At 46.5% G+C, this 13,560-nt stretch overlaps 1 protein-coding gene across 1 annotated transcript in view; it reads right to left on the bottom strand.

The window, feature by feature from the left end:
* APBB2 (amyloid beta precursor protein binding family B member 2) overlaps window positions 1-13,560 on the bottom strand; it is a 340,123-nt gene that overhangs the window by 52,095 nt on the left and 274,468 nt on the right. The window contains exon 7 of the mRNA XM_088021349.1: window positions 11,144-11,271. Within this exon, the coding sequence (XP_087877475.1) occupies window positions 11,144-11,271 (128 nt within the window). The remainder of the gene's footprint in view (window positions 1-11,143; window positions 11,272-13,560) is intronic.

The following is a 13,560-nucleotide window of genomic DNA, read 5'->3' as shown; positions in this document are numbered from 1 at the left end:
GCATTTTTTCACATGTCTGTTGGCCATTTGGATGTCTTCTTTGGAGAAATGTCTGTTCATGTCTTCTGCCCATTTCTTAACTGGATTTTTTGTTTTTTGGGTGTTGAGTTTGCTAAGTTCTTTATAGATTTCCAGCCCTTTATCTGATTAAGACATTTACAAATATCTTCTCCCTTTCTGTCGGTTATGTTTTAGTTCAGTTGACTGTTTCCTTTGCTGTGCAAAAGCTTTTTGTTTTGATGAGGTCCCAATAGTTCACTTTTGCTTTTGCTTTCCTTGCCCGTAGTTGATTGCTTTTTATTGCTTAGGGGATATTTGTTGTATGGATACACCATAATTTGTTTATCTATTCACCTGCTGCTGGATATTTGAATTGTTCCAGCTTCAGTTATTACTTACTGCATATATGAAAGCCTGTTTTTAACTTTCTGAAAATGATACTTGGATTTAAGTACTAAGGAGATAGAATCCTTAGGGCGTGAGCACTCCCTGCAGGCAGGGGAGGTAAGAGGACCCCAGGTTGTTGACTCATTGAGCTGATGGCAGAGCCATAACCAGAGTGGACTCAGCAGCAGTTGAGTGAATGCATGCATGCATGCATGCATACACACGGAAACAAGTGAATGAATGTGTGAACCTAGAAAATAGAGGAGTATGAATAACTCTGAAAATGGGGCTAGGTGTGTGGATGGCACTCTCAGTTCTGACCATGTTGAGTTCAACAGATTTGGTTTGGTATTCCAGCAAATGCACCATGACCCGCTCTGTGCTGGGCTGGGCAGTTCAGGGCCCATGAGCTCTGCTGAAGAATGATCTCCAACAGGTCAGGGCGCTCTGTGCAGAAACAATGAGCCCTTGCCAATGCAGCTGGAGCCATTCATCTAAAGGGGCAGACGTGGTGACACGGGGTGGTGACTTGGCCTAGTGAAGCAATCTCCTGCAGAGAGAGAGGCAGCCCGTGCCCAGCTGCTTTCTACTCCTGGCCGCCTTCCTCCCCATTCCTCAATCAGTCTGTTCTCCATGTCGGCAAGCCCCCTACCTCACGGTACCCCCCCACCCCAGTTTCCTTAAGAGCCTGTAATTGTGCATCCCCACCCCAACCTCCCCACCCCAGGACTTTCAAACATCTCTTCCCCTTTGACATGTTTCCGGTGTAAAATATCGGACTGAATGACAACATTTTCTAGGTTTTATTTTTCCTATTCCCTCTCCCTGCCGCCCGACTCCTCCAGATATGTGAGTGGTGTTACATCCAGTCTGTCACCCACGCTGCGTTCTTTTATTTATAGTCCAAACGATTGTTCCCACATTCAGAGAGATTGAGCCTTTCTGTTCTAAACGAACTATCTGGCTCACTTATTTATATTCAGCCTAAAGTCTGATTTAGTATTTCCACTCTCTGGCTGCCATGTCCCTGCCAACCTGACTGGGCTCCTGGGATGTTTTACCCTCAGAAGAAGGGTCCTTGCCTCAGGGCCCTGAGTTTAATTTTTTTTTTAAGATTTTATTTATTTATTTGACAGAGAGCAGGAGAGAAAGCGAGAGAAAGCACAAGCAGAGGGGGCAGCAAAGGGAGAGGGAGCTGAGCAGGGAGCCCGATGTGGGGCTCAATCCCAGGACCCTGCGATCATGACCTCAAGTGAAGGCAGCCGCTTAACCGAATGTGCCACCTACGTGCCCCCTGAGTTTAATTATTAATTCCAGTTTTTGATTCCCTGTCTCTTGTTCTCTTTTCTAAAGAGCAGTTCCCCAGCGTACCCTTTGGGAAAGAATTTCCAGTTGAAGTTATGATAAGGAAACGGAGGACCTGGTGCCTGCACCCGCGGGCTGTGTGCCGTTAGAGGAAAAGCAGGGAACAGAACTTGACTGTCTTCTAGGCGAAAGACAGAGGCTGGTGAGCAGGAGGAGAGCAGGAACCTGGGTCCCAGGAGGAAGCTGGGCCGCAGCTCACGCGGACATGTGTGTGACAGCAGGAAGTCTCTGAACCCACTGCTCATTACGGGATAATTTTCATCCATGCTCACTTTTCTAAGAAAAAACTCCACCAAACACAATCCATTCCTGGGATTTAATTCAAAGCTGTGATATTTAAACACCAAGACCGGCTTAATAAGAGAGCTAGAAGACCAGAAAGCCATGGGTCGGGGGGGAGTGTCTAAACATCAAGGTTAGCCTTTTAGGAGGCTTCAACTCATCAGTCAAGACACCCAGGAAACCAATATGGGACAAATTTTCGATATTTAAAGACAAAATGATGCTAACTTCCCATGTATTTAAATTTCTAATTTTTTTTTTAAAGATTTATTTGAGGGAGGGGAGGGGCAAAGAGAGAGGGAGAGAAAGAAGCTCAAGCAGACTCTGCGCTGAGCACGGTGCCTGATGTGGGGCTCGATCTCACGACCCTGAGACCATGACATGAGCCAAAAGCAAAAGTTGGACGCTCAACCGACTGAGCCACCCAAGCGCCCCTCTCTTAATTTTTTATAATAGGTTACAGTTGGCCCAGTGCAATATTTTAAGGAAATATTACTATCTCAATAAAAACAGTACTACTGGGGGCAATGCATGACACTTCTATGAAAGCACCTCCACATCCTTGCCGTCCTGACAACGACCCCCACTCCAGGTGCAGAATCGGGGATGCTAAGAGTCCTCCAACATCAGTGCAAGGGAAGATCCATGATTAAATTGCATATGGCGGGATTCCTACTCCAGTACTGCTCCTCTTGGCTGACTCTAGCTCTCAAAAACTTGACATTATTGCAGGAGGTGAGAACGCTTGAGTCCCTCCTGATGTTTTCTAAATCTTCTCGGCGACTGACTGTGCTACTGTGATATTGTAATAGAAGAAGAAATAGATATTTCGTCTTTGTCCTGGTTCCTGGCACAAAACTCCTAAAACCCATGTAATTTTCTGAATGACAGGAGCATCTTTGGTTATGATACCTGGCCTTAGTCCTTGGTTCCCGACACAAGAACTTTTAAAACCTTCTTAATCTCCATTGTGTACGGTTCTGTATGCTAATGATATGGCTGCCTTCCCCCTCCCCCAAGGTAGCTTCAGGGGAGGGAGGGCTGGTTACCAGAAAGACCAAGGTGTGAATAAAGGGCTGAACTTTCAGCCCCACTCCCAACTCTAGGGAGAGGACAGGGCTGGAGATTGAGTTAATCACCAATGGCCAGTGATTTAAGCTACCATACCTACATGATGGAACCCCCATAAAAGAAACCTAAACAACACGGCTTCGACAGCTTCTGGGTTGGTAAATGCATCCAAGGCACAAGGAGGGTCATGTGTCTCAAACTTTCCAGGGACAGAAGCTCAAAGTCCTGTGATCACAACGCTTCTGGATCTCACCCTATATGCCTCTTTATCTGGCTGTTCATGTGTATCTTTCATAATCAACTGGTAGTAAATAAAGTGTTTCCCTGAGTTCTGTGAGCCATTCTAGCAAATTACCAAACCTGAGAGGGGGTTGTGGGAACCTCTGAACTATAGCTGGCAGGTCAGGAGTAGATGAGCGCCCTCCAGTTGCGATTGCAACTGGCTTCTGGAGTCAGGGCAGTCTGGAGGGGCTCAGCCCTTGACTTGGGGGGAATGTACTACTCCAAGGGGTTAGTGTCAGAGTTGCATTCAATTGTAGGACACTCAGAACTGGTATCTGTGGAGAAATGGAGAATTGCTTGGTGTGAAAAAACCACACATTTGGCGTCAGAAGTGTTCTGCGAGTAGTAGTAGCAGATCATAGGCGCTACATTATGTTCTCAATCACTGGATTTACCACGAAGCCAAAAATCTCTGATGATTACATTTGAGTCAAAGGGTTCAATGTGATGACTTGTGTATGAAAAGCAGTGACTGCCCGTTCACCTGCAGTAACAATAGTCTTTTACAAATTTATCAACCACCTAATCATTTATGGAGCACAGACAACATGCTAGAAACCAAGCTAGGCTCTGGGTCATAATAGTTACAACTTGCTCTGGTCTGTAAGATACTAATTCATCTTTATGTGGGTTGTTAGGCTATTTCTCCACTAAAACTACTCTTCGTTCTCTTCTTGGAATGCTCCAAGTATTCCAAGAAGATCACAGTGCTTTGAGGACTGACACAGAGAATTAGTGAAGCCAACCATGATCGATCACCCTCAGGCTGCATCCAGAAAGGCCCATTCTTCATCCGGCTTGGGACTCAGGGAAAGCGTGAGATGAAAGCTGTTCAGGGATCATCACTAGAATTTTCCATGCTCTTGACAGGACAACCTCAAGCCCCCACCTCACCGGCTGGTGTCGAAACATGCGTATGAGAAATGCTGGATTATGCACTGGACCAGTTAGCAAAACGGATGACGCGTTCCTGAGAAGCAATCATTGTCTTCAACTGGACAGCACTGCCATGACAAATCTGCTCGAAAATACCCTCACACATTCCTTGAGGGAATCTTTTCTTGGACAGTCACTTACAATGCCTCTTCTTAAAGGTTATTCTAAGCTGAAAGTATTAGCAAGCATCCCAGCATGATTAATAGAAGGAAAGGAAGCCACTTCTAAAGAGATAAAATATAACTACAGTGTAAGTCAGCAGAATGGTCAAGTAAATCCTGATGCCTCTGCTTATCACGGGGCTGTATTAAAAAGAAATTAACTCTTGAGGTCAAGATAATACTATGGCAGAGGGAGAGAATTATTGCTTTCCCTGAAGGCTTTTCTCCCTGAGGCAAGACAGCACATACCCCAGATTAAACTTCCATCAGCAGATCTTGGAATTCCATCAATCTTTCATTACGGTCTGGCTCAGAGAACCCTCTGACTCGATGTCACTGGGAAGCTCTCCACCCTCCCTACGGAGACCCTCCAATTACTCCCCGGGAAAGACACAACAGCCAAGGGAAAAGAGAGGTAACTTTCAGATTAGCTCAAAAAACCAAGAGGCCCACTCTTTCTAAATCCCTGTCACCTAGAACAGAACGGCCCTTTATCACTGACAACAGCTACCAATTGAGGAAGGAAGCCGCCTCGGCCCGAGTGCTGCCGTCGCCCACAGCGTGTTGGAGCTGAACAGACAGAACAGCCACCACACTCACCCGTGTGCTCGCAAAAGCTCTCTGGAATGCCCTCCCTGCGGTAGACATGCCTTCTGTGTGGGAGGGGCTGCCTCCTTTAGCCAGCGCTAATTCAATTTAAGGCTCAACAAGGGAAGGTGTAGGCTGGAGACAGAAACCACCCCAGAGAGCTGAACAAAGAGAATATCATATAAAGAACTGTAAGTAGGTAATTAACAAGGCAAAAACGAAAGAAACAGGAAGATGGAGGCAACACTGCAATGAGGGGCAGGGGACTGTGACCTGTAGGGCTGACGGAACAAAGCACGGAAGGCGGAGGTGATTCATCTTCAGACCCCATCAGAATGCTGCTTGTGTCACCTCTTCTGTTTCAGGAGTAGTTGGTTTTCACTTGGTGATCGCCAGCCCAGCTCCATTTCCCAGAGTCCCTTGCAGCTAGCTGGGTGTGGCCAATACAACGTGAACGGAATGTGTGAACCCATGTGACGTGTGCAAGTCCTAGGTTGTCTTTCAACTTAGAGACAGGTCCCCTGGCCTGATCCAATGAGGATGACACTGGAGGGATGGCCCATCTACAACCCAGAAGGAGCCTGAGCGTGCCTGGCACAGGGCTGTGCTGGGAGGCAGCACTGCTCGTTGCAGACTGCTACAGAAGACCATGTCTCCAGTGTTTCAGACAATGGGCTTGAGAACCCCTGGTGCAGCAGTCCAGCCATATCCTATCTGATACACAGAGGGTCAGCTCTAGGAACAGTATCAGGGCTGGCAATGCTTGCGGGTACCCCAAGGAATGCTGGTAGAACTGGGGTACAGGTAGGGAAGGAGAGACAGTCAGAAAGGACCTTGCCTTTCTTACGACAACCTCCTACGGCAGCCACAAAGATCCTGATTCTGCTCTGCATGTATTACCACTCTATTGCTCTTTCTCTAGAGGGGAGGAGGGCATCCTGGGTCCCTTACAGCCGAGTCTCCATTCTTCATTTTCTAAACAACCTGCTAAAGATATAAAGCACATTCCTAGCTCAAAGCCGTACAAAAAGAAGGCCACAGTTTGCTTTCAATTCACAACTGTGGTCTTTTTTTATTTTATTTATTTTATTTATTTATTTGAGAGAGAGGCACAAGCAGGGGGAACAGCAGAGGGAGACAGAAGCAGACTCCCCACTAAGCGGGGAGCCTGACGCGGGGCTCCATCCCAGGACCCTGGGATCATGACCTGAGCCGAAGGCAGCCACTTAACCAACTGAGCCACCCAGGCACCCCCACAACTGTGGTCTTATCTCTTTAATTAAGAAGCCAGATCTCTAAGGACAGGGACGAGGCCATGGCGTTCAAGGGCCTCCCTTCTGACCCCCAGTTATTTTAGATCATCTGTCATCTCTTGTCAGGATTAACAGACAAGCCTCCTATTCCGACAGATGAGTATCTCAGGAGTCTGGTCTTTGCCCTGTCAGAACCAGAAGGCTCATCTAAGGTAAGTTCTACCTTCTGTCTTTAGTTTCCTAATCCTTAAAAAAGAGGTTGGGAGACATTGGTATTAAACTGCTTTCTCTTTTCCTTTCTTTTTTAAGATTTTATTTATTTGAGAGAGAGAGAGAGGGCACACACAAGCAGGGGGGACGGACAGAGGGAGAGGGAGAAGCAGACTCCCTGCTGAGCAGGGAGCCTGACATGGGGCTCAATCCCAGGACCCCAGGATCATGACCTGAGCTGAAGGCAGACGTTTAACCAACTGAGCCACCCAGGCTCCCCTAAGCAGTGTTTCTGAAAGAAATCAAAAGACAACAACGGCAGGAAAACAAGAGCAAGAACTATGTGTAACAATAGTCTTCTAAAACAACTTAAACCAGGGTCTTGGTGGCCACGTCCAGGTGAGACTATCCTAAGAGATGAGAATAGGAAAAAAAATTCAGTCTACTTAAGACTCACTATATTCTTCAGATAAAGGTTCTCCGAGATCTTGACCAGATAAAGCAATTATGTCAAAGATAAACCCACTTGGAAATTTATGAATAATCTATCACACCATTTTTATTAGAAATTATTCATCAAAAATAAAAAAGAAATGTATAAAACATCCTCTAGAAAGAGGGGTTTTGTGATAACTATAAGCATCAATAATAACATTTAACCTGAGAAAGTACTTTTTTTAAAAAGCACTCGTGCCCAGGCGCCTGGGTGGCTCAGTTGGTTAAGCGACTGCCTTCGGCTCAGGTCATGATCCTGGAGTCCCGGGATCGAGTCCCGCATCGGGCTCCCTGCTCAGCGGGGAGTCTGCTTCTCCCTCTGACCCTCTTGCCTCTTGTGCTCTCTATCTCTCATTCTCTCTCTCTCAAATAAATAAATAAAATCTTAAAAAAAAAAAAGAAGGTGCTCAAAAAATATATTTATAAAAAAAAAAGCACTTGTGCCCGATGGCCATGGTAGCTGTTAATTATGAAGGGATTTTATCTTCATTCTAGCAGGTCCCATAGGTCTCCATTTATTGAAAGTAACTCCAATTTTTCTTAAAAACAAAGACAGCAATCTAGTGTTGCCACTAATTTAAAGGAATGCATTAACTGACCAGAGCAGTGGTTTCCAAAGTGTGTTCCATGTGACTACACTTCCATGAAGAAAAGGGCCCCAGTGAACATCAGCACATGAAAACCTCTAAGAGGGTCCAGAGTAAAGGGGCCTGTTGTACTCTGTTTAATCCGGTTTTCCAACTGACCCTAGAATCTTTTTTTTTTCCCCTCAAGGAAAGCGTATGAACATCTTACTTCATTAGTGCCCCATGGAACACTGCCATGGAAGTCACTCGGGAAAATGCCACTTACGGGGTCTAAAACCCTCTGACTATACCACCCACCCACTTTCCTTTCTCACGGGAAACAGATGGAATCAGCAGATACTACTGCATGTTGGCAACGTACACAGGGATTTGTGTGCCCAGATCCTTCCCAGTAGACAGGTCCATATCTGCCACAAGGGGAGCGGAGAGTCCCTGTTAAAAGTCCCCTATGTTCAGAAATCAGTGTGGGGTGTTACAGCCAGATCCCCCCCTCACCCAAAGTAAACTCTCCCCCTAAGTAATTTCTTCAGAGCAAATCAAAACCACTTGAATGCCTTCAGATAGTGCTAAACCCAAAATAACTATAAATTCTGAATTTACTTCGAGCCTCTGGTAAACGTACTTTCCTTCTTCATGTGAACCACATCAAGAAATCCCCTAAGAGCCCCAGCAAACTAATACACTGCCCTGCTTTGATTTTCTACGTGCACCTGATACCACTACTGACAAGCAGATTATTACAAGGTTAGAGGGGAAGAAAATGGAATCTCGGGAGCGCCTGCTTGCAAAGCATAAAGCGGAGGGTCAGGTACTTGGTAATGTAAGAGACTGCCACTAGCATTACCATGACAGCGGTCATCTCGGTATTCACCAGAGGAGAACACACAGCCCACGTTCCAAGGACTGTGCCTCCTGAGTTATAAATCAAATCAACAAGTCTTTGCTGGGCACCTACAGGGCTGGGCTGCATTCGTCACACTGTCTTTTCCTCACATTTCATTAAACATATCTTCTTAGAATTCAGAGACAGAAAGAGAGAGAGGGGAAAAAAAAGAAATCCCTTAAGAGATTCCATTTTCTCAGTAAGGAAAGTCACAAAGGAATGCAAAATGGGCTCATTTTCGCAAGCAAAATGAAATGCTTTTATGTTTTATTCATGCAAAGTGAAAACCCCTTTCCTTTGCAGCATTACAAATTGAATTTGCTCTTGTAAATTGCTGTTAAAAAGAAAGAATCAAGAGCAAAAGAAAGTTAAAAAAAAAAAAAGGCAGGAATACAAATGCCCCTTCTTCTAGGGAAGGAAAACTCAGGGGACCAAGGGGGAGAAACAGAACCTTTCACTGGCAAACACACTTTTTTAAATTTATTGCTTCCAAAAGCAATCCAACTCAAGAACCCCCCAACACGATGCAGGAACTGGAGGTCCTGACAGCCACTGTGGAACCCTGAGGGAATTTCTAAATTATACTTATCTGTTAACATTGAGTAAGAATAAGAAGTGGTTTCAAAAACATGGTTAACCCAGCTCACATTTCAAAAACATAAGCAAGGTAATGTAACTGAATTTACATTGCTGTCACTGGGGGGCAGCGGTGGGGGGCCCTTCTTGCCTTGTAGCATAACTGAACTCATGAGGAACAGCCCCTCATCCCCTGTATCAAATGATCAACTGTCTCTGAAACCTCCCTAAGGTCTGACCCCTCCCATATTCACCCTGTCTTTGAAAGGAAGCCGTGTAATTAGCTGCAGCTGCTCATGTATGTTCCCTCAACGAATCAAGAGCTAACATTCATTAGGCATTTGCCACGTCTCCATCACTGTGCCAGTTACGATACATACACAAAAGCGCATATATACACATGCCCTGTGGTCCCTCTTATGAGCCCCATTTCACAGATGAGAGAAACTGAGGCTCAGAGCTTGAATAATTTTGTCAGTTGGAGTTTGAATCCTTTGCTCTCCGAACTTGTGGCATTTGGCCTCACTTTAAAAAACTGGGTAGCATGAAAATGTCACCAGTGAAATTTGCTCACAGCCTAACCTAAGAAAACACAACCCCATCTAGTTGTACATGTATATAATGATCCTCACCGGGGCTCCTGCCTTAAAAACAACCCTGGGGGACACGGACCAGGGTTACATCCTTCCGTTAAGGCTAAACATTTCTAATGATGAGCAAACATCATCATCGGGTATTTTCCTTGTAAAATTCATCAATTCATGTCAAGTCATCAACTGCAGTGTTACAGTTTTGCCAAGCAAGTGAATGACAGGTGTGTAGCATAAATTATCCACTCATTCCCCCACCCCGGCCCCCCACCCCCCATGCACCTGGCCCAACTGCCACTGCGTTCATCACTCTGTGACAGAAGCTCAAAGACACAACTGTGCTCCCAGGAAGGTTTATCCAATCAGAGGTCAGAAGACACTTCAGCCTTCTCTTTTGCAGACCGTTTCTTATGCCTGGTTATAGCAAAAATGCTTGTTCTGAGACCGAGAAGTGTGTAACCATTTTTTCTTTCTGGCTTGGGACTTGGAACAGCATCAGAAGACTACTGAACCCACAAATGCCCAGCCCTGGTAGCCAAAGGCCGGGTGGGATAAGCCAAGGCAGAGCCCCCAACAGAGGATCTCATGACCCAATAAACCAGAATGCCCAGGAATGGAACCACAAGCCCGCAGGGTCATCTTTCTCTCATCTGGGATTTTCACCTCCTTTCGTCCATTTTCAACAAAGCAATAATTAATTATCCTATACCTGATCCCTAAATGCTAGGAGATCCTCAGGTACTTTGGGAGTTGCCAAAGACGAGCTATAATTTAAGAGCTAAATGCATTCAACGTAGCCCAGTTACTTAATAATGGTATCCAAGGATGATGTCTGCAATAACTGTTACTTCATTATTTAGAATATATATGTATTTGAACTTCCTTATTTCCAGTCATCCTGGAGAACAGACAATTCACCACACGTCTAAGAAGCACTTGCTATAAATAACAAATTTTCGGTAGAATGTCAGAGAAACACACACTGAATGGAATCTTGACGTGACTGGACATTTCAAATGGTTACAAAGTTCAGCCGACCCCAAACCCCAGAAGTTCCTGCTCACCGTGGTTTAATGATCTAAAGCTTGTGGCACAACCTCTCCCTTCAAGCAAGCCCTCTAGGAAGGAAGCACCACCAGGAGGGCTTCTGAAACGGCCAAGATGAACCCAGACTGCAAAGAGAGAAAAGGAAGGGCAGGGGTCCAGAGAGCCTGGGTGAGTTGGCAACTGAGATGAGGAGCATGAGCAGGAGGAGAAATACGCAGAACTCGAAGACAGGATCCAGAGCCGACAACAGGTCTGAGGTTCAGAAACCGTGAAGGGAAGGTTTAGGAGGCAAGGAGAGAGATGTGCTTTTCTTTTTTACATTTCTAAGGACAGTCTATTGTCCCCTTTGATGTTCAGTGATGGGCAACAACAGCGAGACCACACTTCAGTGCTGAGGTGACAGGTGACGGCAGCACCCCTGGGTACTCACCGGCCATTGTCGCGGCCCACGCCCCACACTCGGATGCTGGCGATGGGCTGAGAGTGGAGCACGGTGCGGTCCATGGGGTCCACCAGGCTGAGCGTGTCGTTCTCCAGGATAAGGTACATGTCTTTCCCCTGGGAGTCAACGAGAAAACAGGCTCTCTTCCTCAGGAATCTATGCTTGGTGACACGGCTATCTAGGGACATCACTGCAGCGATCAAAGGAAGCCACACTTTTGAGTCTGTAATTTGTTTTCCTAAGAGAGCAACATCCTCTCCTGACTAAAATATGCATAAATCTTTCATATGCCTCACACATACCTAGTTCCTCTCTCCCTCTCCACGCCCTCTGAAATGTGTCCCCAGCCTGCCTTCTAGTCGGCTCTTGTTTTTAATTATTTACAATTTTGAATCTTGGCTCTGAGAAAAAAGGCTAATGGGTGGTTCCCTGGAGAATCTGGTCTTTCGCTAATGCCAGGCCTGTCATTCTCATAACCTGTGTCTCCGTCCCTTCCTCTCTGGTCAGACCCTACCAGGCCTGCCCCTGACGGCCTTCCTCCAACCACAACCATTCCATCCCTTCTTGGTGTTGACAGCACTTCACATCTAGGTGATTTGGCTGACCAATCACAGGTGCTTTGTGACTCGCTTGGTAGTACAACAGCTAACATTTCTAGAACTTGATCACATCTCAGATATTATGCCATGGGCTTGGGGCACACTGGTTCGCGATCCTTCCAACTTGCCCTGAGAGCTTGGTGTGTTATTACCTCCAATTAACAGGTAGGGAAACTGAGGCTTCAAGGTTAGGCAACTTACTCCAGAAGCTGGGAGGCCTTGAGTGACACGGATACTACCATAATACCAATGCAGTGGGAGGCCGAGGCTTCTCATCGCTTGCATTGCTCCTGTCTCCTCACATGGGCTGGCTCTTTGGGGGCAAGAACGCTAGACTATTCAACTTTATTCTCCTTGTAATTCCTCGGGCATAATTTGAGAAATTATTAAACATCTGCTGTTCACTAAAGGACGCTGTCTCCTTTCCTCCAGCCTTAGCTGAGGCCAGCTGCTTGGCAGTCTTCAGGAGAAGCAAGATCGCTGAGCCCCGGAGAGCTGGGAACAGGGGAGGGGGCAGGTCCCAGGTCCTGCCGGTGCCAAGCAGGAGATACGCTTTGGGAGAACGGACAGCTGTTTGGGAGAACTGATAGATGTCTGGTACCTCCTCCCCTCTCTCTGCCCTCCCCCAGGAATGAAGCACTGACCGCAGCCTAAGAGACCTCCCGCCAGACCCGCTAGTGAGCAGCCCCCAGGACAACTCCCACCTGGTCACCACCACCCCATCTCCGTGCAGCTGCTTCGTGGCAAACACCCTGCAGACACTAACAGACTTTGAAAGCCTCTGTTTTCACGCTTTACGGGATGTCACCCACAGGGAGACCTGGTCCCCCTCACTGAGCAGGGTGTTGTGTTTCCTTTGGGCTAACTCCGCTTAGAAACCCCCACCGGTCCTCCCAAAGGTCACAGAGACTGTCTTCATGGGTTAACAAGACTGACCCTCCCTGCATTGTTGGGCAGAACCAACAACGACGTCCAGCGGGTAGTCTAACGTGAGAATGGCTGGTTGAACGTGGCGTGTCCCTGAACGAAAATAAGGCTTGGCTCCTGAGGAGTCATTCAGCACATACATGTCTTCCCAGGCTCATCCTATCGCTTTTCCCATCAACACACCACAGCTCCCGGTTGACCACTGTAAAGTCTTGCCAATCGGTTTTTGTTACCCAAACAGCAACGCTGACGCAGCTGTCATCTACAGATGAGACACTCATCTGACAGTCATGGCTTTATTTTCAGTTAGCCACTCAACAGACGTTTAAGGAGTTGTGCTGTATGTGGTGGGGCATGGCAAACAGGCAGAGTTCCTCACGCTCAGTGTTGAGCTCTACTTTATACACCATGAGCTAGAAGCACTCACGGCCTGAAGAATTTATTGTTCAGAAGAAGGAAGAATTGAGAAAAATAGGAATGGCTTAGCGGGGCTAACTAGGTGGGAAGACACAGAGGATTTTCAGGCATGGCTGCCCCCTCGCCCTATCTCCCCATACAAAGTTCTCTCTCCTGTAGGTATCCTGCCAATTGGAGATTCCTTTAGAATCTTACTAAGCTCTTCTAAGTACCGGGTGGCAAGTACTTGGTGGTATTCATCAGCCATTCACACGTTAGTATGAATTATGCCAACATTTCTTCTAAATCCTAGCTGAGATTTGTTCTTTTGGTGGAAGAGCATTTTGACTGAAGGAGAGAGAAGGCAAGTAGATAATCTGGTGGGAAAGACATGTCTGGGTATTTGGGTGGGAGGTGGGAAGTAATGCAGTGAAAGCATGGTAAAGGCAGAAACCAAACAGACGTCCTTTTCTTGGACAGGAG

Source organism: Eumetopias jubatus, unplaced genomic scaffold, assembly GCF_037043125.1.
Source record: "Eumetopias jubatus isolate StellerSeaLion01/CBP00866 unplaced genomic scaffold, mEumJub1_p1.0 scaffold_2, whole genome shotgun sequence".
Lineage (NCBI taxonomy): Eukaryota > Metazoa > Chordata > Mammalia > Carnivora > Otariidae > Eumetopias > Eumetopias jubatus.
This window is presented reverse-complemented; position numbering and strand designations above follow the sequence as displayed.